Below are 26,751 nucleotides of genomic sequence, written 5' to 3'. Positions count from 1 at the left end.
TTTTATTTTTCTAGTAATGCCCTTTAGTGAGGTCGTCGGCCTAGATTCTTAGAATAAACCCGTCGTTTGTAGGTAGTCAGATGTCTAGGGAGGCGACGAGTGATCAATCGTCGATCCACGACGGAGTGGGTTACGACGAGGTCTTCCAATCAGGTCGTGAGCCTGAGGAGGGCCTATCCCGGTCGTCAGAAAGGGAAACGTCAATCATTCTTCTGAAAAGGAAGTAGGGAGTTCTAGAGAAGGTGAGGCGAGCGAGGACGGTGAAGAGGAGGAAAGGGTAGGTGACGGAGACCAGAGGATCAACGAAGAGGAAAAAGAAAGAACCAGTGACGGGGGTAGGAGTGTCAGTGACGAGGAAACCTTAAAGATTACCTCGGGAGCTTCTGGTGACGATCGTCCTTTCATCCTACCCCTAGAATGGTCCGTCAACAAATTCCCTCCGACGATGTCCGAAAATATTTTCAAAAATTTGTTGGCCCCGTTATCAAATACCAGACGATATCCCAATTCGCCTCCCCGAGGAGGGTGAGAGATGTTATTCAGGATGAACTGCGGATGTTGGCATGTATGATGCCATGTTCGTTGCCGAATTAAGATTACCACTGACGGCATTACATCGTCAGCTGGCTAACTTTCTGGGGATATCCGTCAGCCAGATTGCCCTTAACGCCTGGCGAACATTCATTGGTGCCGAGATCCTGTGGGGTCGTCTAAGTGGTGGGAACTGTCAGTTAACCCTAGATGAGTTCTTTTGGTTCTACCGCCCTTAGCATATCTCCTCGTCAAAGGGGGTATATCATTTCGCAGTAAGGGAGAAAGAGTTAAAGTTGGTATCAGACATGTCTGATTCCAATAGAAAGTGGAAGGGCAGATATTTCTTTGTAGAGGGGATGAATCGGATATGCCGTCAGGAGGAGTGGGAGTCAATGCCTCATGGTTTTTTTGACAACACCTGGGCATACGTCAGGAACTCAAGTTGACCCTGTCTCCTTTTCTTTCCAGCTAACACCCGTCCACGCATTACCGCGGAACAAGAGGATTTCATCCATCGGGTGACGGCTATCCCCTTGGACGAGTAGAAGTGTCAGGACCTAATCATGGTAGACACTTTACATTTGTATTGTGGTGGTCCGGAGCCGACGGAGGAGGCTTGCAAGCTAAGCGCTTACTCTCGTCGACGTAAGTATTTTTCAATTTCTTCCGTCTGCACCCTAATGTTGTTTCTTTTCTAACCCTTTCTATCTTTTGCAGAAATGGAGTTAGCCAGACAAAGAATACGGCCTGTCGCTGCTGCCAAAAAGAAAGAACAGGAGAAGGCTAAAGGGGAGGCGACATCATCGTCTGTCCTGAAGTCCGTCGGAAGGCAAGAGCCAAGAGGAAAGCTGACGGCAAGGATGAGCGTTCTGGGAAGAAGGTTGCCATAACTCCTGGAGATAAATCTTCAAAGAAGTCGTCACCTCCCAAGTCCATCCATGGGGCAGGCAAAGGGCTGATGACATCATCAGGCCCCGTTAGCCAGGGACCCGTTCGTCGCCTTCTAACCCACAAAGACTATGCCGTGGAGGTGACGAAGTCCATTCTAAAGGACGAGGAGATGGACCCTTATGCCGAGCAGGCGACGGACGAGATAGGGGCATCAGGCCTGTTTAATCTTACTTAGGTATGCCTTTCTCTTACTTTGGTGCCTGACCAATTCTAATGATCTGACGTCGTCGTTTTTTTTTTTTTTTTTTTTTTTTTTGGCGATGCAAGCTATGGTTCGTATGAAGGCTTTGTTCGAGAGGTGTGTTGTCAAGGAGGGGGTGATTACCCGTCTACATAAGCGTATCAAGTACTTAGCCGACGGACAAGCGCAGTATAAGGATGAGAACCGTGTCCTTGGTACAGAGTTGAAGGATCTAAAGGAGAAGTTGGCAGAGGAAAGCCGTCAGCGGAAGCTAGAAGAAGAAGCCAAGCTGACGGCAGAAAAAGAGTTGAAGTCCATCCTAATTCAGGTGGAAACGGCTAGGAGCGACACTGTGACGGAGTTTAAAGACTCGAAATCCTATATAGACGCTTGTGCTGCCTATTATGGTGACGGGTTTGAGGATTGCTTGAAACAAGTTAAGTCCGTTTATCCTGATTTGGATTTATCCAAGATTACCATGGACGAGCCCACTCCGTCAACTCCTGCAGGCGACACCGTCAATAAGGAAGGTGACGATGCAAATGAGCTAGAGGTAAACCAAAGGAATGATAGCATTGTTCTTGCTCAGCCAGTCGTGGACAAGCCCATTACTTCGACTCCGTCAGTAAATCCTCATGGTGACGATCAGAACGCCGTCAACCCTTCTACTCTTGGCTCCCAGCCTTCTATTGCCAAAGGTGACGGAAAGTCTCAAGATCCCCTCGCTTTGTGAACTTTGGCACTTCTCTTTTTGTAAAATATAAACAAATTTCAATGTTTGACGCCTATTGCTTTGGGCTTTTGAAAAGACATTACTTTATTTATGTTAATTTCAATGTGTTGATATATTTTTTAGGCATATTTCTCTTTTCTACAAAAATCTGTTGTTTATGATGAACTCGTCAGCTTAATAATAACGAAGTCAGTTTTATGTGCCTGTTGGCTTTACATGTGACGGTGTCAATTTTCTCAGCTGAACATACTTTAGGTTGCTCTATACCTGTTGGCTTTAAGGGCAACAGTGCTAGCTTTCTTTTAACTGATTAATAAGTGACTTATTTTAAGTCGTTTCCATATACCCGTCAGTCTTATGGGTAACGGCGTCAGTTTTTTTTCTTTTAGCTGAAACTCCAAGCCATTTTATCTGCCTGTCAGACTTATGGGGCCGTTTTATTTACCCGCCAGCCTTGTGGGTGACGACGTTTGCTTTCTCGGCTGAAACTTATGTTAAGCCGTTTATATCTACCTGTCAGCCTTATAGGTGACGTCGTCTGCTTTCTCAGTTAAAACCTATGTCAAGCCGTTTTTATCTACCCGTCAGTATTATGGGAAACAACATCAGCTTTCTCTTAGTTGACTATTCATTCATTTTATAGGTTTTGTAACGGTTGGCCACTTAGTGGATGTTATACTAAACCTGTCCACTTTATGGACTTAAGAAGGTCGTCTACTTTTTGGTCTTAATCATAAGGTCGTCCATTTTGTGGATTTAATAGTAGACTCGTCCACTTTGTGGACTTAACCATAAGGTTGTCCACTTTGTGGTCTTAGTAGCAGATTCGTCTACTTTGTGGACTTAACCACAAGGTCGTCCACTTTGTGGTCTTAACAATGCTGTCTCCTTGAAGACTGGCTAATATAACAAATCCATCAATTGTTTCTGAATAAAATCCTCTTATTATGATGAATGCATAAGTAGAATAATTGTTTCAAAAAGAATAAACCTTCAGCCCCTTGGGCTTAAAATGTATTGTAGGCAAAAAATAAACTAAGATAAATGATTAAAAGAAATATATTGGATAAACTGGAAATGAGGAGTGGTGTTCTTTGTGCTATCTTCTACTGGTAGTACTTTCTGAGGTGCTCGGCGTTCCATGGGTGGTGTAGTTTCTGCCCGTCAAGTGTCTCTAAGTGGTAGGTTCCCTTCCTTAGCCATGATGTTATCTTGTAGGGTCCTTCCCAGTTTGGGTCAAGCTTTCCTTGCGCAGGATCTCTGGCGGCGCCCATCACTTTCCTTAAGACAAGGTCTTCGACTTTGAAGTCTCAGTGTTTGACTCGGGAGTTGTAGTGTTTGGCCATGAGGTCTTGATATCGTGCGAGTCTCTGTTCAGCTGTTGCTCTGACCTCGTCAATCAGATCAAGTTGTAGACATATGGCCTCGTTATTCCTCCCTTCGTCGTGATTGTCCACTCTATAGCTCGTGAGCCCAACCTCAGCTAGGATAACTGCATCGCTCTCGTACGTTAGTCGAAACGGAGTTTCTCCTGTGGGGGTTCTGGCCGTCGTCCTGTACGCCCATAGAATGCTTGGCAACTCTTTTGGCCATATGCCTTTTGCCCCCTCGAGCCGAGTCTTGATGATTTGAAGTAAGGATTGGTTCGTGACCTCAACCTGTCCGTTGGCTTGAGGATGAGCCGGAGAGGAGTAGTGGTTTTAAATTCCTAACTACAAACAAAAGTCTCTAAAGGCGTCATTATCAAATTGCTTACCATTGTCCGAGACTAAGACCCTAGGGATTCCGTATCTACAAATTATGTTTTTCCAAACAAAGCTTCGCACATTCTTCTTAGTGATGGTGTCCAACGCTTTAGGTTCCACCCATTTGGTGAAATAGTCTATACTGACTATTAGGAACTTCAGCTGCCTTATTGCTGTAGGGAAAGGGCCCATGATGTCTAGGCCCCATTGGGCGAACGGCCATGGAGCTGTGATTGGAGTCAGCTCTTCTGTTGGTTGCTTAATTATGTTGCTGAACCTTTGACATTTGTCGCAAGCCTTCATATATGTCTCGACATCCTTCTGCATGGACAACCAGTAGTATCCTGCCCGGATCAGCTTATGCACTAATGATCGCAACCCTGAGTGGTTGCCACAGATCCCTTCGTGTACTTCCTTCATAACATAATCCGCTTCTTCAAGACTTAAGCATCTTAAGTATGGTCGGGAGAATCCCCTTTTGTACAGGACGTTCTTTATTAAGACGAACAGCGCCGACTAGACCTTCAGCTTCCTCGCTGCCTCCTTCTTGTCAGGCAACATGCCGTCTTTTAAGTAAGTGATTAAGGGGGTGGTCCAATTGTTTTCGGAACCTATCTCCTGTATGTTAACGACATCTATCAGTGGTGAAGGTTGCATAAAAGAAAGTACCTTGTTGAGGGCGATCATATACTCTGCTGACGCAGTTTTGGTAAGACGGTCGGCTTGCTCGTTTTCTCCTCTTGGGATTTGGACTATCTTGGCCTGCAGCTCATCCACTCTCCTTTTCGCTTGCTCCCAATACTTTTTCATCTTTTCGCCTTTACACTCAAATTCGCCGTTCACTTGGCTTGTGACGACCTAGGAATTGCAGTGAACAATCATGTTTGCGGCCCCTACAGCTTTGGCGAGGTCTAAACCCGCTATCAGGGTTCGTACTCGACTTCATTATTAGTCGTAGGGAAATCGAGACGGATCATACATTCGATCTCATCGCCTTTTGGAGATTTGAGTACAATTCTTGCTCCACCAGCCTTCTTGTTGGATGACCCATCCGTGAATATGCTCCATTGGGGATTTTCTGCCCCCTCACCTTCTGCACTGGTGAACTCTGCAATGAAGTCGGCGACCGCTTGTCCCTTGATGGTGGTGCGAGGGCGATACTGTATGTCAAACTCGCTTAACTCTATTGACCATAATGCCATTTGTCCAGCAGCTTCAGGGCTGCCCATTGCTCGCTGTAAAGGTTTGTCAGTTAGGACGACTATCGTATGGGCTTGGAAGTATGGCTTGAGTTTACGGGCCGCCGTGACTAGAGCGAAGGCAAGTTTTTCCATGGGAGGATACCTTTCTTCTGCACCATGCAGCACCTTGCTGAAGTAGTATACAGGCCTTTGCACCCTGTCGTCTTCTCTGACTAAGGCCGCACTGACGGCGGCTGAGGAGACAGCCAGATAGAGGAAAAGTTCTTCTCCTGGCTGTGAGGGACTTAGTAGCGGTGGTGAAAAGAGGTAGGTCTTCAGGTCTTTGAACACTCCTTGACATTCGGCCGTCCATTCAAAAGATTTCTTCAGTGTGTGGAAGAATGGTAGACATTTTACCGTTGCCCATGACATGAATCTATTAAGCACGGTGACCTTGCCATTAAGGCTTTGTACTTCCTTTATATTTTTAGGAGGCGCCATCTCCATTATGGCCCGGATCTTGTCCGGGTTAGCCTCAATACCTCTTTGGGACACCATGTACCCTAAGAACTTTCTTGCCGTCACTCCGAAGGCACACTTGCCTGGGTTAAGCTTCATGTTGTAGGAGTGAAGAGTATCGAAGGTTTCTTTAAGATCTCCCAAATGATCTTCTTCCCTTCGACTTTTCACTAGCATATCACCTACATATACTTGGACGTTTCTTCCAATCTGTCGTGCAAACATCTTGTTCATGAGCCTTTGATAGGTTGCGCCAGCGTTTTTCAAGCCAAAGGGCATGACTTTGTAACAAAAAAGGTCTTGGCTTGTTACAAACGAAGTCTTCTCCTGATTAGCTTCGTCCATTCGGATTTGGTTGTATCCGAAAAACGCATCCATAAAGCTCAGCAGTTGATGTTGGGCCGTAAAGTCCACCAGGATGTCGACCTGCGGGAGGGGGTAGCTATCTTTGGGGCATGCTTTGTTTAGGTCCGTGAAGTCGACACACATCCTCCATTTTTCGTTGTTCTTTTTTACCATCACGACGTTTGCCAACCAATCAGGGTAGTAAACTTCCCTGATGAATCCCACCTCTTGTAACTTGCGGACTTCTTCTGCTACCGCCCGATCTCTCTCTTAGGCGAAGATTATTTTCTTTTGTCGGACGGGCGGGAAAGATGGCGACACATTCAACCTGTGTACCATGACTGACGGGTCAATTCTTGGCATGTCTTCATGGCTCCATGCGAACACGTCCCAATTTTCTTTTAGGAAGATCGTGAGTTCTTGACGCACCGTCAGGTCTGCAAGGGTGTTGATTTTGGTCGTCCGCTCCGGTTGGGATTCATCAAGAGGTACGTCTTCGAGCCTCTCAATGGGCTCTATTGCTGGCCAACGTTCTTCTATGTTCATGGCCTGAAGGTGGTCATCCATCTCTATCATGGCTACGTAACAGTCGCATGCGGCTACTTGATCTCTTCTCAACTCTCCTACTCCATAATCAGTAGCGAATTTTATCATCAAATGGTAGGTTGAGGTTACAGCCTTCCACAAGTTGAGGGTTGGATGTCCTATGATGGCGTTATAGGCTGACGAGCAGTCGACTACGAGGAATGCTACATTCCTGGTGATCTGCTGTGGGTAGTCTCCAATGGTTATTGCCAAAGTAACGACGCCAAGTGGAAATACCCTCGTTCCTCCAAACCTGATGAGCGGGGCGTTAGTCGGAACTAGTCGCTCCCTTTCAATCCTCATTTGTTGGAAAGCAGGGTAGTAGAGGATGTCTGCTGAACTGTCGTTGTCGACGAAGACTCGGTGCATGTTGTAGTCTCCTGCTTGTATGGTGACAACGAGTGCGTTATCATGGGGATGGTGAAGACGCTGTGCATCTTCTTCTGAGAATCCAATGGAGGGATTGTTAATCCGCGACATTTTGGGCACAGAACCCGTCATCTGGATGTTCTGAACCATTATGAGGTATGTCTTTCGGGCTTTCTTCGATGACCCAGCGGTCGTGGTGCCTCCTACAATCATCCTTATATCTCCTAGGGGTTGCCTGGGGCGATCGTTATCTCGTCGAGGAGCTTGATTTTGTGGCAGGACTGTCCTCTCCTTGCTAACGAACCTCTACAGCCTTTCTCGTCTAATAAAAGCTTTTATTTGCGGCTTCAAGTCGTAGCAATCAGCGGTGTCATGGCCATGATCTTGATGAAAACGGCAGTATTTGTCCCTTGGCCTCTTGTTGGGATCTCCCTTCAGCTTGCCTGGAAAAGTCGAGGCTCCTTCATCTTTAATCTGCATTAGTACCTGGTCGATAGAAGCGGTTAGGGGAGTGAAGCTTGTGAATCTCCCCGCGGGTGGTCTAAGGCGTCGATCATCCTGTCGTTCTTCAGTTCTAGCCTTCTTTTGCCCTCTATCCGAGCGTGCGTCTTCCTGTCTTCCTCTTTTTCTAGGCTTTTCTTCTCTGGCCAGTAACCCAACTTCCGCGTTCATGTACTTGGTTGCCCTGTAAAACACTTCGGACATAGTCTTCGGGTTGTTCTTATACAGAGAAAACAGGAACTTACCCTTCCGCAGCCCATTTGTGAATGCTGCTACAAGTATCTTGTCATCCGCCTCGTCTATTGAGAGGACTTCCTTGTTGAAGCGAGGTATGTATGATCTTAGAGTCTCGTCTTCTCGTTGTCTAATGTTCATCAAAAACGCGGTAAACTTCTTATGCCGGTGACTCCTGATAAAATGTGATACGAATTGTGCACCTAATTCCTTGAAAGTGCCGATGGAATTAGGCGTTAGCCTACTGTACCAATCCCTCACAGGTCCTTTCAATGTGGTGGGAAAAGCCCTACACATAATCTGATCTGGTACACCCTGAAAATGCATTAGGGTCTTGAAAGATTCCAAGTGATCCAATGGGTCCTTGGATCCGTCGTAATTCTCCACTTGAGGCATGCGAAATTTTGGGGGAAGGGGGCATGAACTTACGAGCGCTGTGAAAGGCGAATCAATTCTCTAAACTAGGTCATCCAAGTCGCTGGAGATTCGACCTCTGAGGGCGTTCATCATCACATCCATCCGTTCCCTCATCTTCTACATCTCAACTGCTATGTGAGGTGGTAGGGCATCCGAGATGGATGGCCGGTTAGTGTCCTGCCGCTCCTGTCTACTCAGAGCGTTGGTACCCTCAAGCCCTTCTGGGTTCCTCCCATCCGCGCTTGCACCTTCCTGGTTTTCCTCTAGTGTGCTAGGGTGTGTATTCCTTTGCCGCAGTTGCTCCTCCAGATCATGATTCTATTTGGTCAAGCGCTCAACTACCACTGCAAGTGTTTAGACTTGCCTCTCCAAGACTGTGGTGTGCGGTTCATCGCCTTGATTGTTGGTTGTTGCCATCGATCGAGTGAGCACCATGCAACTTTTGTCTTAGGGGTAGAGCAAAGGTTGATTACTTTCGAGTGCTGATGTTTAATTCCCACAGACAGCGCCAACTGATAATGAAGAAAGATCCACCAGTTGTCGCGTGGCCCTCACTTAACTCGAAACAACACCTGCACAACAAAAGACAAGACCAAACAAAGGGCACCGATGTGGTGCCAGCCAAAAACCCTCCGAAGGTCAAGTTAGAGCTTCTTTCTTATTCGCAACCCTAAAGTGTTAGAGCTAAAGTAAATTATGTGTACCTTGGTTTATAAGGGCTTTGGGGTATTTATAGTAGTGTAGGGTCGAAATAAGCGCCTTGGTTATGAAGTATTTTCCTTCTAGGAGAGTAATTCGGGGACTTTACGTATCACCTAGAGTTCTTTTCCTTATAGGAATCTTCTTAATTAGGGTCAAACGTGTAGCACAAGAACTTTCCTTAAAAATGTACACGTGGGGGGCAAGCAAGGTTGTGGACAAAGGTTTGCTTATCCCCTTCAGCTTTTCCCTCCATCAACTTTTCCTTCCTAAGGTCGTCAGCTTACAGAGCTGTTCCCAGAAAGGTCGTCAGCTAAGAGTCATCAGCTTAATCTCGTCAGCTTGCGCCCTTCAGCCTAATGCCGTCAAATGTGAAGCAGAGTCGCGGATGCCGAAAGAAGGTGGTTCAATGACCATAGCTGACGTGCTCGTTACTCCCGTTGCCTTCTTAAGGTGTTGGGAGCTAATTATAAAATCACCCTCATCAGGCATTTTGGTAGGAAGTAGAATATCAAAACTTTTGCAATATAAAGCTTTAATTCAAAAGTTAGTAATTTATAATTCTGGATTTATAAATATGAACATCAAAGTGTAGAGTTTTCTTCTAAAAGTTCTAAATCTTAAGGGATCCTTAAAAGATTTTTTTATAAAATTTTAATTCCACATACGAAAATTACTGCTAAAATAGCTTTAAGCCTCTCAAGACATTTTCCTGGTAGAGCCTGACACACCTAAAGCTTTTTAACAAAATTTGCCACCTGTTTTTACAGTTTTACTAAATAGCTTTCTTTCCCAGTCAAAATTGGAAAACATCTTTAAGTTAGAGTTGGAATTCAATAGTATGCACAAGTCACCCTGTTATCGTTTGTTTGTTTGTATGTTTTGTTTTGTTTTGTTTTTTTGTTTTTTGTTTTTTGTTTTTTTTTTCAAGGAACAAGACTGAATTATTATTAATCAAAATTGGCGGGAATCCACCTAAACTACATTGTAAATATGTGGTGGAGCATTCTCCATCCACACAACATAACCTGAAACATTCCTAACATATCAACTAGATTGTGAGTGACTATATTACATTCTCTCCTAATGTGAGAGTAACGTAATTGAGTAAAAGACATGGAAATTTTTTTTGCATCCTAAAGAACCAAACCATGAGTTGTCAAGAAAGTTTCCATTTCCTTAAGAGCTTTTATTATCGGGCCTCTTAGATCTCAAAATAGTAGCTCTTCAAGTCTTGAAAATCGTGTATTAGGATTTTCTATATATACTTAGTGAAGCAAGACTAAAACCCTAAATGTTTAATGGGCTGTAAAACAAATTCTGCAAATGCGAACTTCCATCGATTGAACAACAGCTTCGATTGATCAAAATGGCTAAAAATAGATTACTTTAAAAAACAACGGCTTCCTTGTTCTTTTACATTGACTTGTAGCATCTTGAGCATTGTCTAACCACACCTATAGAAGCTATGATCTATACCTAGACAAGTTTATGTTCACATGTTTGCTAATTAACCTATACACATATAGAACCTTATATATTATATTGAAACATCACTTAACCCAAAAGCGAAAACCTGTAGTTTTGACCCAATTATGCTATACAAACTAGTTACTTTTCTTGTTATTATTTAATGTAGGACTTCACTTACTTGTGTATACCCAACACTTAGTAGGCCAGCATCAACTTGGATAGATTCTTCTTCAAACTTGTCTTCCAAGAGTCTCATTAGCCTCAACAAGCCAGCCCATAATTTGGCCATGCCTTATCTTGTTTCCAAATTGGATCCTATTACAACATCAGTCGAGTCCTAATACTTCTTTACCTACTTATTCACTTGCAAAGGGATCCTCACTCATCTAGTTCCAACGAACTCAATCTTTTATGGTAATTCTCATAATATATTTCATTTTAAAACATTTTATCACTAAATTTACTAAAACATTTCAATATATATACTTAAGGAAACAAAAATCAAAACAAAACCATTCATTAAACTTGGTCAAACTGAGAGGGAGGAAGAGAGTGATTGAAAACTGAGGGAAAGAGAGAGGTAGATCGAGAAAGAGAGAGATCGGTCATGGGCGATGAGATCGAGAAGACGAGGTCAATCATGGGTGATGAGATCGAGACGACGAGATTAGTCAAGCGGCGGCAGGCTTTGGGTGGCGACAAGATCGAGACAACAAGAGTTCGATCTAGAGGGTGATGACATGCTTCAGGCAGTGGCGGGCTTCAGGTCTCAGGTTCAAGCTCTCTCTCTCTCTCTCTCTCTCTCTCTCTCTCTCTCTCTCTCTCTCTCTCTCTCTCTCTCTCTCTCTCTCTCTCTCTCTCTCGTAGGAAAATGGGTGTAATTGGTTCAAAGGTAAAATAGAAGTGTAAACTATTTTACATTTCAGGAGTTGATATTTTACAGTCAACGGAAATCATTTTCCGGTTGACTAAATTTTTTGGCCAATCCAAGCACGCCCCATGGTGTAAAATATTTTTCATATTCATTTTACAGTCGGAACAAACACAGCTTCAGTGAACTCTTTTATAAAGAATAGATACTTCCCACTTAGCCGGTTTATTTGTTCACATGTAAACTTATACACCAAAATTTTATACTTAAAATAAATTTTAATTATATTTTTCTCACTTATGCTTTGGGATGATTTTGTTTTGCCAATCTCTAATTTAAAAAATTGCTATTTAACAATCACTAATATAGCAAGGTATCAAGTTAGGAAGCCACAATAAAAGCCCCAAAAAGAATATATGTTGCAATAGACATATTTAATGCAACGCCAATGAAGAAAAGGGTGCCAACGACCTGCACCTCAATGACATATTTGGGTGTTTTTATCGTAGGGTAAGATTTAGGTACAATACTTAGATGCTGTTCCTTAGGTTCCCTTTTTAAGATTCTGTCATGTGAATTTTTCCTCATGGCATTAAAGTGTATTTTTTAGTTAAGTAACCACATGACTCAATCTTAAGTGGAGAACCTAAGAAACAACACTTAAAGTATTGTACTTAAATTTTGTTCTTTTAACGTAAATGTTTAATGTTTGAATTCCCCTCCTCACTTCAAATGTACCCAAAAACCCAAAAAAATGCGGAAAGGTATTATCGTATTTGCATGGGTGTGAATGTTATTTACTGCTTTGAATGCTTTTACAAATGAATATCATGGAGCTTGAATCTTGACTGGTTAACTATCTGGTATCTAATTGAATTAACTTGTTAAAATTCGTAACAATTCGTTGTAGGGGTCTAAACATAACTCTCAAACGTCATACAGTAACTAATCAGACTTGCAGTTTTTTTTTTGGTAATAATGCATTATACTTATACATGATATATAAATTTGACATTTCTTCCGTATTATTGAGTAAGCATAGTAGACTGGTAGAGTCATTATAAGAAGACACAGCAAAAGATTCGCATACAATTGAGCCATGACTAGTTCTGCCATCTACAAAGTTGAATCTAAATCTTTGCTGACAACTTCACAACCTGAAATGTTGTAACGGAGAGATCCCGTCAACCCCTTTTGAGAAGTAGCGCGCCAGATATTCTTTTGCATCAGTCTCCCTGTACAATGGCAGATTTTCTTCTGATAACAACTCCTTGATTGGTCCATAAACTCTTGAGCTCGCCTGAACATTGGGTCTAAAAAATGTAGCCACAGAAATTCTTGGCCCGACATGCTTTGCTAATACTCTGTGATTAACGCTAATGAACTTGTCGTTTGTGATGAGCTGCCCAAATACTAGAAATCAGGACCACAAAACAATTTTGTGCATTTCATTTGTATTTGCCATGTTAAATTCCTCAAATATGTTATGTGACAAAAGGAGTATTCACCAGGACTAATGTTGATCATCGATGCATGCATATATAATCTACTTCAAATTTGATTTCTGAATCTAATACAATGTTACAATCTCTTGCAGAAGACTTGACCACTCTATACCAGAAACATTGAACAATCTATGATTCCCAAAATCCATTGTAGCTTGCAGATGCAAACTAACAATATCAAATATATATTGCAGTACAATTAAACAATTAGATTATATCATATTATTATATTTCCTTAAGATGGAAAGTAAATATACCCATTTGCCTCTGGAACCATATAAAAATGACAATGTGATGATGATGATGACAATGACAATGATGAGTTGATTTTGATACTAATAACAATAAATAAATAAAGCAAAATAAAACAGACTTGCCTGGAGAAGATCTCCAACATTGACGACTAGAGCTCCATGAACGGGTGGAACGTTAACCCATTGATTCTCATGTAGAACTTGGAGGCCACCTACATGGTCTTGTAACAGTATGGTAATGAAGCTGCCATCAGTGTGGACGCTAGTGCCCAAAGTCAGTTCTGGTTCAGGGCATTTCGGGTAGTAATTACCTAGAAGGAGAAGCCCCTCAGCACAATCCATGTCTTTTAGGTGGCTGGGGTTTAGCCCAAGAGCCTCGGATAGTAGCTCAAATAGACTAAGCCCCAAGTTTATTGCTCTCTTTGAGTATTCATCTACTATGTGCCTTTCATGGTAGATCATAGATGCACAAACAGCCATAGGAGTATTACAAGTCAAATCGAAGTTAGAAGAAGATAAAGGCAAACCTATGACATGGTAGTTCATAACTTAAAAATGTGTTTTGGCCTAAAGAAAATTGCCTTGACTGTAGATCTTAGTAGATGCATGACTTAAAAAATACCATATTATACATAGCCTAATCAATAATGTTTAAGAGTTAGCCTCAATTGTCTCAGCCGGGTGATAACATGTAAATATTGTGGATTGGAAGCCAGGGTTGTGAAGCTAAATATAGGACTGTATATGCCAAGAGCTCATGGCTCAGTGCCACTTCCGGATCTCCCTATATATCAAAGGGGTTCCATTATTTAATGATGCATCAAATACTAAGATTAGTTTTACCACGTACCTACAAACTGCTGGCAGTTCTTCCAGTTCAGGTGGATTAGGTGCTGCAAAACAAATAAATGTATCCCTCCAGTTAGCTGCTGCTGATTGGTACAGGTCATAATTGGATAGATAGAGCACTTTTTTTCCATAATCGCGCGAATAGAACTCTTTCTTTTCCTCAGTGTCCTGCTCATGAAACCTCTGTATTCCATTAATCATCTCATCCAGAACATTAACAGGTATTCCGTGATTAACTACCTGAAAAAACCCCCATTTTTCACATGCATCTCGAACTTTGTCAATGACTTTAGTGCGTAAAATGGAGTTGTTATGGATGCCTTCAAGGTCTATAACAGGAATACTGAACTTGTAATCGCTTCCTGACCTCTCATCAGGACTCAATTGTGCACAGTGGAAAATTCGGGGAATTTGTGTCACTCCAGAGTCCAGGAGTCCCTTAACTCCGGTTTTTGATTCATCAAATGCTTGTATCTCACTTTTCCTGTCGAAATTGGAGTCCCCTGCCTGATTTTCATCTGTACTATTTGCCACCATCTTATTTCTTTGCCAGATTCTTACAGTACAACAAGACCTTGATGGGATACACTCTTAAAAGACGATAAGGATCCGGTGGATGCAATTCATCCTATTAGCTCTCAAAAAAAAAATATATATATACATATATATATATATATATATATATATATATTTGCTTTTTACTTTTTTTTTTCACTTTTTTTTTTTTTTTTATCAATAATTGAGATTGAAGATTGCTCTTTGCAACTATCAATTTTTATAATTTAAAGAAATTGCAATAGGTGCAATACTCATGAGCTCACTAAGCATTACACCCAATCTCAATCCCTTAAAAGATCTCTCAAGTTGTGGTAAAAGAAGACAAGATTTTCTTATAGGATCGTACTAATGAATTCTCTTAGGACAATAATTAATAATTTATTTTAGAAAAATTTTAACACCACTTTTATCATAAATGAAAAAAGTTATCAAAATATTAATTGTTTTTTTTTCTTTATCTGTAAAAACTTTTTAAAAATAAATTATTAACTATTACTCTAAAAACATCCATTAGAATTTTTCCTTTTTCATATCACCGCAACAAATTATATAGACATTGTTGCAAACAAAATAATGTACTTTGCTTTCTAACCACACATTTCACACCAGCATATTGTTGAGTTAATGGAAGCTCCAAAGCACTTTTATTAAAAATTGCATTATTTAAATTAATGCTTTGACTTATAGTATTCCCATCAAAGTTTTTAGCAATTTTATCATTTAGCATTTAAAAAAGTTATTTTATCAATTTTAACAACTTATTTTACAATACATCCAACATTAAATATTCTATTTTTTACTATTTCATTTAAAATAATATAAACTACTCATTAAAATAATAATAAAAAACAACTGCACAAATTACATTTTCCACCACAAGCATTAAAATAATAATATTTTTTAATAATTGTTTTTTTTTTTTTTTTATGTTTTACATATTTGTTACAGCTTGTTTTTTTGGTGCCTTTTATAAATTTAATGTTAAAATTTAAAATTCGTAGCATTTAACATTTTTAATGAAAATGCTCTATCACTAGCGCACTCAGCACCTTTCTTTCACTGCACAAAGTGCCAAATACACTTGCACAAACCTCGCTTCTTTAGAGTCAAGACACCTACTGACACTAGGACAATTCTTATTGACTTCGCTTCAGTCTTTACTCTACAACACTTACTCTACAACACTTGGTGCTTATGAATTATGACACCCACTACGCAAGTCACAGAGCACGGACACCATCACTTCTATTTATATTAGGGGCCATTTGGTACTGAACAACCATTTTTAGTTAATAAAAACCAAAAAATCGTATATTTACAATATTTTTTAACTTAAACGTATTTTTGTAACACTTAAACAAATTTATTAGAAATTACTTAAACAATTTTATTAGAAATTTTTTACTGAACAAGGCTTAGCTTCATCTTTATATTGACAATTATAAAATATTATTTTTCACCAAGCTTCTAGTTCTAGACACTTTACAACGTTGTGGCTGAAATTTATTTAAGCAACGAAGTCTCTAGGAAATTCCTGGAGAGAGAAATTGAAAGAAACTCTAGAAATTTATAGGGACAAGAGAGTTAGTGGTGATTTCAAACACAAAGATCATGGGTAATTTACCATTATTAAAATATAAAACTTCATTGAGACAGTATTTGATAATTCAAAAAAAAAAAAAAAAAACCATACTGCTTCTTAAGGAAAAATCCTTCTATAGCCATGGCATACATTGCCATCATGGCTAATGCATAAGCATGAGTTTTGCATTGACACCTATTTCATGAATACAACGGCTAACATCACAACTTGAAATGTGATAGTGCAGAGGTCCCGTCAAGCCCTTTATTATAGAAGTGTTGCAGGTAGTCTTTGACAGAGGTTTCCTTGTAGATTGGAGAACTATCTTCAGGTACCAACTCTTTGATTGGTCCATAAACTTTCAAGGAATCTCCTATTTGAACTTGTGGTCTAAAAAAACATGCCACAGAAATTCTTGGGCCCTCATTTTTCACCAGCACTCTGTGATAAACACTTTTGAACTTGTCATTGGAGATAAGCTGCATCCGAAGAACACATGAACACACGAGAATATAAGCACATTTTATTAGAGTGTCCTGCCAGACACAAAAAAAAATCTCCAAAATTTTCACACCCTCTCATGTATTCACCTTATTTGGGCTCAGCCTAACACAAATTCAAAGACAATTCTATGTAAAAATTATGTGGCTAAAGACTAAAAAGTTTAAACGTAAGTAGTAAGTCAGAAATTGAATCTTTTAGAAGTTACAAATTTAAACCGGATTATTGTTCCCATAAATAAATAAATAAAAAATAAATAAAAAAACCTGATTATTGTTAAAATTATGTTTAAATGAGTACATACACCATGCCTTATAGTTTAAGCTAGTGCAATTGGATAGTGCTGGCAGAGCCAACACCGCACTCTAGAAAAAAACTACTCATGTGCATTCTAGTTTGAATTCAGAGGCTTTGCCTCCAATAACCAATAATAAATTAATAATAAAAGTATTTTTAATACCCACTCACTCCCAAATTGTTAATCATCTATCATTTATTTTATTTAAATAAATTTTAAGATGTCCCAAAATAAAGTCCTCTTTTCAAAAATATTACATAAAGTTCTTATCTTATAATTTACACTTTATCTAAACAGTCATTTTTTTCTCTCTCTATGATTCAAATTAATGAGTTGAAATTTGTATATTTTTACCTGACAGGCAATGCATTAATCAGGACCAAGACAAAGGAAGTAATTAATATGTTAAGCTTGATATGTACGTTAACAGACTTGCCTGTAAAAGATCTCCAATGTTAACTACTAAATGACCAGGTCTGGGGGGAAGATCAATCCATTGGTTCTCATAAAGAACTTGGAGGCCACCCAGTTGGTCTTGTAAGAGTATTGTGAGGAAGTCACTATCAGTATGCTTGGTCGCTCCCAATGTTAACTCTGGTTCAGGGCATGGTGGATAGTAGTGGCCCAGAAGGAGAAGTCCCTCAGCACAATCCATATCTCTCAGATGGTTTGGATTGAGCCCAAGGGCCTCAGATACTAATTCTAATAAAGTACACCCCAATCTTATGATATGATTTGAATATTCAGCTACAATGTCCCTGCAAATTGATTAAGCACATCTATTGATATTAAAAGTTGGGGTAATTCTGGATCTTGGAGCAGAATCTGATGCAATAGTGGAAATGCTTAAAAAATAAAAAAAGATTTTTTTTTTTAACATAGCAGGTGATGTATAGCCATAATTGTCATTCAAATTATTTTACAGGTTCTCTAGTAGGAACTAAACCACATATCAAAACTATGATTTTGCTCCCAAAAAAAAAACCATATTTCAAAACTAAAAATGTTGTAATTATTAACCATGTTGAACATACACGCATGAGTGAAATCCCACAAAAAAAAAAAAATGTAGAAAAGTCAAAGAATAAATATAAGTGAGGTCTCAACCCTTAGGCCATTAGGCAATGAACCAAGGCCCCAAATAGAAAAAGGTATTTGATACAATAGACTATATTATATCTATTGTTTTATACTGTAGAAAAATTCATAATTATAAAAACTTAGTCCTCTCACCTAGTCCAAAAATAATAACTTTTCATCTCAAAAAAAAAAAATTATAATAACTTTAGATCCTTTTTATCAATCAATAAAATACATTGTTTATCTGTCTTTTCAAATTTTATGCATTCTTTTAATATGTTTTACTTTATTTGCGGCGGTTCAAGACTCAAGAATGTAAAAAATTTCAATCTTTTAAACACATGGAATGTGCATAAACTCTTCATTTCTCTCTCAATCAAAATTAATAGTTATTTTTACAAAATTTAGTACTGAAATCCAATATTCAATACTCAAAATTCAACATTGCCTAGAGAGAGTGACCATCCCAAACATGATAAGTGGTCTCTATATGCCTTATCAAAAGTTGAATTATCCTAAAAACTTAAGTCGTTTATGTGTGCAAGAGAGAGATAGAAGATAAACTTTTCATTTGTGAGCGAGTTAAAAGCTAAGCTTTGTTGGTGTGGGAGAGTGTTAGAAAGGAAGGTAAGCCTTCGCCTATTGAGACGGTTAAAGACTAAACATTTTCTAATGTATTAATATGGTCCAGCTTTGAGGTGAGCAAAATGCAACAAAGAGTCCAGACATAAGGCACGCAGGAGAGCTCAATTACCATTATGGGAAGATAGCTAGTTTAATCTTAGTAACTCCTCCCAAAAAAAAAAAAAAAACAAAACAAAAGACTCATGGCAAATAGTTAATTACTGTTTCTTAATGCACGTATTAGAGCTGCACTCTCTAATAGTAGTATTACGGTATTACCACACATACCTGCATATTGCAGGCAATTCCTCTGGCTCAGGAGGGCTAGGAGCTAGAACACAAGAAAAGGTATCCCTCCAATTAGCTGCAGCTGCAGTAAACAGATCAAAATTGGAATTGTATATCACCTTTTTATTTAGGACACGCGTATAGAACTCTTTTTTCACTTCAGTATCCTGCTCATGAAATCTTCTAATGCCATTGATTATTTCGTCCAAAACACTAGCAGGAATTCCATGATTAGTCACTTGAAAGAAACCCCACTTCTCACATGCATTTCGGACATTGTCAACAACCTCAGCACGTATATTTGCCTCTTTTTCGATGCCATTGAGGTCTATTATTGGGATTCTGAACTGAGAGTCACTGCAACCAGAATTATCATCTAGATCATGTTTGATAAACATACGTGGGATTTTTGACACCCCGGCATCAATGAGTCCCTTGACACCAGCTCTTGAATCATCAAAAGCTTTTACTTCACTTTGCCGATTGTAAACAGATTCAACTTCAGCCTCATTTTTATAATTGGCCTCCATTTTCTGTCTCTGTGAATTGGAAAGACAAAATGAATCACTTCTTTATATAAGTAGAGAAAAAGTAGAAGATGGGAACCTTCTCAAATTAACAATCAGCAATCCAGCTCAACCGTTTTTGTTTTTAGCAATAAGTGAAACAGAACTGGAAAGTGAACTGACCCAACCTAGTGACAAACCTTAAAAGGAAAACAAAGACATGTGAATTTGATATGACAGTTTGGTTAAACTGGCTGGTGAGGTTTTTTTTTTTTGGGTTGACCACAAGAAAAAAAATCCTAATATGGGGTTAGGTGCATATGAATCGAATCGGAAGTAAGGCGACTCCAAAAGCACAGACTATCAAACATGGTAAATGAGCCATTAATGGAAGTAATTGGCATTTCGAAAAGGATGTTGAAGAAGTATCAAACATGGTAATTGGCAGGTGAAGTTAATTGTTTCTGATAGGAGCGATTTCGGCCATTTTGGCATGTGATGATATTTTTATATTTTAATCTTATGTTAGGCATGCTGCAAATTGATGCTATTCGCCTAGGATTGTCAAGTATATTTAACAAATTTGACAAGCAATAGATCCCATATCTAGATTGGCAACTAACTTTATCAAGTTGTCTAACTATTTACTTTTTATACATTACACAGATGGATTGAGATTCGGTGCAATTGCTATTATGCAATTGTGAGAAGAAGAAAATTGAGAAGGTAAAATGGTAAGAAAGTTAAAAATTAAAAATTTTAATTTTAATTTTAGTTTTGATTTAAATATTAAAATTAAAATTAAAAGTAATTTTTTAACTTTCAATCTTGGTCATCAAATATGCTATTACATATCCGGTGCAATAATGGTCGTGGCTGTTGCATCTTATTCAGATCCATCACACAATGGCCCTGTCAATTTGTCAAACATGCACTTATATACCTTGAAATTACTTATGCAAGCATCCTGATTCAGTGGCCTTCAAACTGAAGTATAGAAATTCGCTACGAGGATTAGCATTTCGAGGATAGAGTAGAAATTTGGATGTATCAAGGAAGAGAGAGCCTAAGGAGTACGGACCACTATGTGTTTTGTGAACCAACAGAATGGTTCCAAAGGTAATCATAATTTGAAAAGTGAATAATGACATAAGTGAAAAGGACAAGAGAAAAAGGGTAGTGATACTAACAGAGCTGATTTAACCATACACATCCGTTTTCCATGTTTTAAATGTGAACATCATATTTTTGCGTTTAAAAGTAAAAACCACTGTGAATTGTGTAGACCAATACAATAGTTCCAAAGGGAATCATAACTTGATACATAAATAATGACATAAATGATAGGGTAATGATTCTCACAAAACTTTTTTTTTTTTTTGAGAATCAATGATTCTCACAAAACTAATTTCACATCACATCTTACCGACACATTTGATTTCCACTATTTAAATGTATACATCACATTTTTTGCATTTAAATCGTACATACATCAAAGTGCAAGCATTTGTTGACGGAAAATATTAGAACTACAAATTTTTTTACAAAATGTTAATGTGGTTAATGGTTATTGGTAAGTGAAAAAATAATATCAATAATAGACTTAAATGAGAAGTAAAACTATTGTAAAATATTTTATGATTATAGCATTACCCCTTATAGATATTTGTAAAGATGAGTGTGAGATAATAATTAGAGTAAGTAGAACTGTAATGATTCTCTCATAACATATTTCACATTTTCCCAAGGGCGTCTCCAAGTGTTAATTAGGGTGGTCACATGACCACCCCTGAATTAAAATTTTTATCTTTTTTGTTTTATACATATGCTAGTTGCTAATGAGAAGAAAAAAGATAGAAGTATTAGTTTTGTAATAAATTAATCAAGTCTAAAAAGGATTTTTTAGATAATTTGTTATTAGCAATCAACGCATATTATAAGTGCACAATTTGTACCCAGACCCAACCGTGTGATGGGTTCAGGCCCAAAAAACCTTATACAATCAAATTTGTAGAGCGTGGGCTAGAAATCTAGGTTTTATGGATATTGGATAACAAATATGGTGGGCTAGATTGCCATTATCCACACAATAAATAGTTAAAATAACAGAAACTCTTCTCGGACGTAAGCTGAAAATGACTTATATTGCCTTTCCTTCTCCAAATAATATATTGAAATTGAAGATGATGTGTACAGTGCTTTCCTTCTTTCTTCTTCTTTTTCTTCTGTCCTCTTTCCCTTAGAATGCCTCTCCTTTCCCTTTATATCATCCTCCTTCTTCCCTCCATCTTCCACGTATGGATCAAATCAATGATCCAAATACTTGTCTCATCATCCACCCTCTAGAAGTCTTCAAACAACAGCTGTAAGGCTGATCTATACTGTTCAAATGTCATTTCCCCATTAATGCGGCCAGAAGGGTAGGTACAAAGTTTTTAATGCGGTGGTAACAGCTTTTTCCCTTATATTTCTCAATCGTTCTCTCTCTCTCTATAACTGCGTGAAACATATCTTCACCCCTTAAACCTTCTAGAATTCTCTTCCAAATACCATGACGTGTCACATGATCTTCACTTGACTTGGCCAAGGAAATGCCCCTCCTCGGACAACCCCATCAACCTTGCTAGCGAGAGCTTGCTTATGGACCTCAAGACTCTGCTTGGACAAATTAATACCTCCAAATTAGGCTTAAGGTCCAAAATTGTATTTTGACCATTCTGCCCCCACAATAGCCCCTCAAAACTTCATTTTTCTCCCCATCTGGGAAGGAAAGGGAAGTTTTGACCATACACCACCGCCTTCATATACCTTTCAAATCATCACCCGTAAGAATATCATTTTGCTTCTTTTAAACCGCTTCTGACGCTTCGAAATCCGTCACGCGCGCATTAATTGCTGTAAGCAACGCTCTGTCCCCCACGTCTAATGGTGAGATGTACATCCAACGGCTCAGGTTCTTTCTCAAATTTAGGCGGGATGACTCCCATTCAACATCGCCTCCCATACATCAAAATACCTAGGGAACCGAAATTCAACCCATCACTTCTGAAATCAATCAAATCTCAAATCTTTCCATTCTCTCTCCTCTCAAGAAGCTCGAGAAGAATCGTCTACCTACTTTCTCATAAGTTCTCAATCCTTTAAACTCATTTCTCCTCGGCTATTTTCCTCGGCCATTTAATTACATCCTTCCCCCCTCTAAACCTCCATTCTTACCCCCACCAAATGGGTAGATTCAAGTGTCTAATAAATACTGATGCCGGTATGGAGGGTTTCTGGGCCAAATATCGTATTCCTCAAGACGTAGGTTTGAGATATTGCTCCCCGGAAGCCATAGCTGATGATAGGAGAGAAGGAGAAGTTGTCATTCCCATCATTGCATTTTTAGAGGGTGATATGACACTTCCCATGAAAAATGTAACTAGTGAATATCTCTATAACCATAGGTTATGCCCAAATCAGTACACACCCAACGTGTTTAGAGTCTTAGGTTGTGTCGACGCTCTAAATGAACAAATGGGTCTGAACCTCACATGGCACGACGTCGTTTATATATACGAGTGTCATAGACTTAAAAACGTAGGATATTACCTCAAATCTAGATCTAGCATTGTTAAGCTCATATCCTGTCTTCCCAAATCCAACAAAGGTATGAAGGACGACTACCTAATTGCTTCTGGAATGTGGCACGACGGCCCTCATTGCCCAGTCGAAGAAGGAACCCTAGGTGTGACTCCATATGAGTTAGATTCCCTAACTTGGGACTTAGCTCTTTTAACTTGACCATGTCTAATTACATTGTACGTTATTCCCTCTTTATTTGGCCTTTATTGCTTATTTAACCATACTTATTTCCTTAGATATTTTTGCAGACAAACAACACATACAGCCTCGTTTAAGCCTTTGCAGCGTCGCGAACCTCAATCGCATTTTACGATCCGAGGTATTTGTGAGCGAAGACCTGTAGGTGAGGTCAGCCCCTCTCATATTGGGATACGACCCACTATCAGACGACTTCCAAGATATTGGCAACGCGATCACCGCGGGTGACCAAAGACGCAAAAGGATAGACATTTTAAGACCAGGTTTTCTCGCACTACACGAATTACCGGACGATCCTTTCGACATATTGTACACATGCCCAATAAAAGCAGTCCCTCTTTCGACACGTCCTCAAGCAACAGTCATCCGAGAAGAGTCAACATCTTCACGACTATCTCTCAAAGGGGAAATAGACCAGTTCTAACTCGAGGAGGCAGAGACACCCCTAGAGGACCAAGTTGTCAACCTCTCGGACGAAGAAAGTGACTCCAACAGGAACTCTAGTATCGAAAATTTAACAGTTGCTCAAGTAGATAATAGTTTCGAGGAAGAGGAAAAAGACATGTCAAGCCTAGAACAAATCCTTGCAAAAAGGGGTACGCAAGTTACCAAAAAGGGTGTTGTTGGGGCTCAACCTCCTCTGAAGCTTCCTCCACCTCCTCCTCCTTCTGACCCTATCATCCTTGCAGCCGACATCAAAAAGAAGAGGAAAAAAGAGGACGAGGAAGTAGAGAGAGAACAGCTGAAGAAATAGAAGCAACAACAACAATAAAAAGTTGTCAAGGGTGGAACACGCGCCTCTTCCGTAGAGACTGGGAAGAGCCATGATTTGGCTGAGGTGCATCGCACACAATCCAGTTGGTCCCCTGCACTGGAGTTGGACGGGGCCCCAATTCCCCGCCACTCTAGTGTAAGAGAATTCCAGCGATGACATGCTCATCACCTGGCTAATGCTCTAGAACAGCCTATCCTTCTACCGAAGGACATGGAGGCTTTGGAGAAGATGAGCCAGCCACACCTTTTCCTCGCCCTAAAAAGAGATTTGGCTTTAGTACGTGTCCCCCAATCACTTCTACCTCGCTACTTTTATTATCTTCTTACAAACCCTTTTCATGTGCCCTTTCATATTGTTCTTACCATAACGCACTTGTTCAACATCTCCACACAGGCAATTCAAGAGGTTTTTGTTGCTGAGAAGTTGGTGGAGGAAACTGAGAAGGCTTTGGGCCATGCCGAGCAGGAGAAAAATGAGCTGGCCACCAAATTGGCAGATGAGACTAATGAGAAAAAGAGTGTGCCGTGGCCGGACTCAAAAATGCCCAGGCTCAAGTGGAGGGGCAACACAAGCTGCTATGCCAAAAAGAAGAAGATCTATCCAAAGCTTAGCAGTAAATCATAGACTTAAAAATGGAGCTTGCTCAGGCCAAGGAAGCGGCTCATACCATCAAAGAGACCGTGGAGGCTGCAAAAAAGGCTTCTTACAATGAAAGGGTTGAGGCAATGGAGACCCAACTAGCCGAAGAGCTAGCAGAATTATGTAGGGAATACTGCCAACAAGTTTGGGTAGCAGCCCTAATTGTGGCAAGAGTCCCTGCTACTTCTGACTGGAGAAAAGCAGAGAACATCTAGGCTCATGATAGTTGGATCACTACAAGAAAAAAAGTATAGTCTGGTCTTTTTGTTAATTGGCGATTGGAACTCGCGACTCATCCTAGTCGCGAGTGACTCGCCAGTGCACCCTGTTTTGCTGAAAATTGATTTTTCACATTCCATCTCATACCCTACTATAAATACCCTTATACCCACGAAATGTAGGTGTGGCTATTGAGAGAAAAACCTTAAGAGAGGTTTCAAAACACACCCACCTCATTAGAGAGAGAGTTACTCATTCTTAGAGTAAAATCTTTGTAGTCTCTTCTTCTTTCCTCTCCCATTGTTATACCCATTTAGAGGAGATTTGTACCCAAACACAACTCACACCCCTTTAAAGTGTTAAGAGTGTTTTTGAAGCTTAGGAAGTATAGGAAGATGCCAAGGATGGCGAATGCAATATGGAACTTATTGTGGGATCCATAGAGCTAGAGAAGACACGGTTAGGCTTAACCTTGTTGGAGCCAGAAGTTTGGAGGGCTTAGGTGCATCGGGTAGATTAGGCTTGGAGGGTCTATTGCTATTCATATATCTCAACTATTTTTCTAGTGGATCATTTTACCGTTTGGAGGGTGGCGGAGAGGTTTTTCGCCGAATTTTTCAGTTTCCTCTTCGCTAACACATGCCGGTGTTATCCTTGTATTTGCATCTCTCTTCCCTTACTCTTTAACCATTAATTGTTGCTATGTTTGTGATTAATTATGTGTTAAAATAGTTTGCCAATTGGGTATTGTTTATATTTCATATTCCGCACATATATTGTTTGAATATAAGCTTACTTTGGTTATTTTGAATTTGGGGTCTAAACATTCACAAGTATTTTATACACTAAGTGAACTTTCAATCTCAATCTACCTGTCTTCCAATTTTCTAACTATAGCATTTTCTCACTCCTTTTTGTTTTTAAAAGATTTCAATTTTTGGAGTTCATTTCCTATTTGAGATTTCCAAATCACATTTACTATTCATTTTTTTAGCTCAAGCAATGTGATATTTGTCATTTTCTTCATGAGCTTCTCCATGACTTCATCCACTGCGTAGTTTCCTTAAGTTTCTACTACTCTCACTTTTTTTTTTCTTTTTTTTTTTTAATTTATAAAATTTAATGATTGAGATTGAAAGTAGTTTTTTCAACTCTTAATCTTAGTCATTGCGAGCTATTGCATCAAGTGCAATACTCATGGTATTGTACCTGTGTGGGGTTCGAGGATCGAAGAGTCTTAACCGAGGAACAATAATCATAACCCAGGTTAAGGAGGGTAGGCGAATTCCAAGAACTCCACCTACCTGAGAAGAGTAAGGGGACCAGGACAACTGATATCCCTCAAAGGCTTGAGAAGAGGAAAAGGTATGGCAACGAAGACAAGGATGGTCAGGAGGAAGCTTCTTGAAGGATATACCTCCCACCTCCGCATTCAATACCCTCCACCAACCTTATTAGCTGCATTAATGTGGAAATGACTCCTGAACAGTACCTTCACAGTTAGCAGCCCGTTTTACTGCCTTCAGCAGAGTCTTGATGGGACAAGTATCTTGAGAGATGCCCTAAGACACACAGGGGGGGGCTAGGATGCATGGAAAAATGATATAAAAGGAAGGGAACCCCTCAAAAAAGGGGGTTGAAGAATCTGAAGTCCATGAGAATAGGAGAGAGAGTAGTGAAAAGCCTGATGTAAAAGCTTGAACTACATTTATATACAAGAAGTTAATCCTTGGCCCCACCCGAGGAGGTCATTATCCCCTATTGTTGTTTAACTCATACATGTCTGTTATTCAAGGCTCTTTGGCCTTAAACTTGGGCTCAATTTAGAATTGCACTTGGATTACTTTTCCCATGCTCTTTAAAAATTCTATTGTTTGAGCCTGATTTGAAGGATAAGGTACCACTGTTCTAAG

At 39.7% G+C, this 26,751-nt stretch overlaps 4 protein-coding genes across 4 annotated transcripts; all 4 read right to left on the bottom strand.

Annotated features, from left to right (window-relative positions):
• Positions 1-6,459: 6,459 nt before the first annotated feature.
• LOC142624979 (uncharacterized) lies at positions 6,460-7,356 on the bottom strand. Its single transcript, XM_075798696.1, has one exon. The coding sequence runs from the start codon at positions 7,354-7,356 to the stop codon at positions 6,460-6,462; it is 897 nt and encodes a 298-aa protein (XP_075654811.1).
• A 93-nt stretch (positions 7,357-7,449) lies between these two features.
• Positions 7,450-10,756, bottom strand: LOC142624978 (uncharacterized). The gene is made up of 2 exons (XM_075798695.1): positions 10,646-10,756; positions 7,450-8,193 (listed from the first exon to the last, which is right to left on the bottom strand). Exons 1-2 carry the CDS (start codon positions 10,754-10,756, stop codon positions 7,450-7,452), a joined length of 855 nt encoding a protein of 284 aa, XP_075654810.1.
• A 1,583-nt stretch (positions 10,757-12,339) lies between these two features.
• LOC142623667 (1-aminocyclopropane-1-carboxylate oxidase homolog 1-like) lies at positions 12,340-14,595 on the bottom strand. Its single transcript, XM_075797107.1, has 3 exons — positions 13,948-14,595; positions 13,221-13,542; positions 12,340-12,740 (listed from the first exon to the last, which is right to left on the bottom strand). Exons 1-3 carry the CDS (start codon positions 14,481-14,483, stop codon positions 12,489-12,491), a joined length of 1,110 nt encoding a protein of 369 aa, XP_075653222.1. The 5' UTR covers positions 14,484-14,595; the 3' UTR covers positions 12,340-12,488.
• Positions 14,596-16,188: 1,593 nt separating this feature from the next.
• On the bottom strand, positions 16,189-19,407 carry LOC142626520 (1-aminocyclopropane-1-carboxylate oxidase homolog 1-like). The gene is made up of 3 exons (XM_075800357.1): positions 18,878-19,407; positions 17,322-17,643; positions 16,189-16,565 (listed from the first exon to the last, which is right to left on the bottom strand). Exons 1-3 carry the CDS (start codon positions 19,405-19,407, stop codon positions 16,308-16,310), a joined length of 1,110 nt encoding a protein of 369 aa, XP_075656472.1. The 3' UTR covers positions 16,189-16,307.
• Between the last annotated feature and the right edge of the window lie 7,344 nt (positions 19,408-26,751).

The sequence above is a fragment of the Castanea sativa genome, chromosome 2 (genome assembly GCF_040712315.1).
Source record: "Castanea sativa cultivar Marrone di Chiusa Pesio chromosome 2, ASM4071231v1".
NCBI lineage: Eukaryota > Viridiplantae > Streptophyta > Magnoliopsida > Fagales > Fagaceae > Castanea > Castanea sativa.
This window is presented reverse-complemented; position numbering and strand designations above follow the sequence as displayed.

Bases quoted from the DNA above. Each gene is read 5' to 3' on its own strand.
- LOC142626520 (XM_075800357.1), bottom strand. From the start codon at position 19,407: ATGGAGGCCAATTATAAAAATGAGGCTGAAGTTGAATCTGTTTACAAT. The intron at 17,644-18,877 runs GTATGTGTGGTA...ATCAATTTGCAG, and splicing joins GAATTGCCTGCAATATGCAG to GGACATTGTAGCTGAATATT. The intron at 16,566-17,321 runs GCAAGTCTGTTA...CTTCGGATGCAG, and splicing joins ACATTGGAGATCTTTTACAG to CTTATCTCCAATGACAAGTT.
- LOC142623667 (XM_075797107.1), bottom strand. From the start codon at position 14,483: ATGGTGGCAAATAGTACAGATGAAAATCAGGCAGGGGACTCCAATTTC. The intron at 13,543-13,947 runs GTACGTGGTAAA...CTACCATGAAAG, and splicing joins GAACTGCCAGCAGTTTGTAG to GCACATAGTAGATGAATACT. The intron at 12,741-13,220 runs GCAAGTCTGTTT...GTATTTGGGCAG, and splicing joins ATGTTGGAGATCTTCTCCAG to CTCATCACAAACGACAAGTT.
- LOC142624978 (XM_075798695.1), bottom strand. From the start codon at position 10,756: ATGGCCAAATTATGGGCTGGCTTGTTGAGGCTAATGAGACTCTTGGAA. The intron at 8,194-10,645 runs GTAAGTGAAGTC...ATGCATTTTCAG, and splicing joins TAAGTGTTGGGTATACACAA to GGTGTACCAGATCAGATTAT.
- LOC142624979 (XM_075798696.1), bottom strand. From the start codon at position 7,356: ATGATTGTAGGAGGCACCACGACCGCTGGGTCATCGAAGAAAGCCCGA.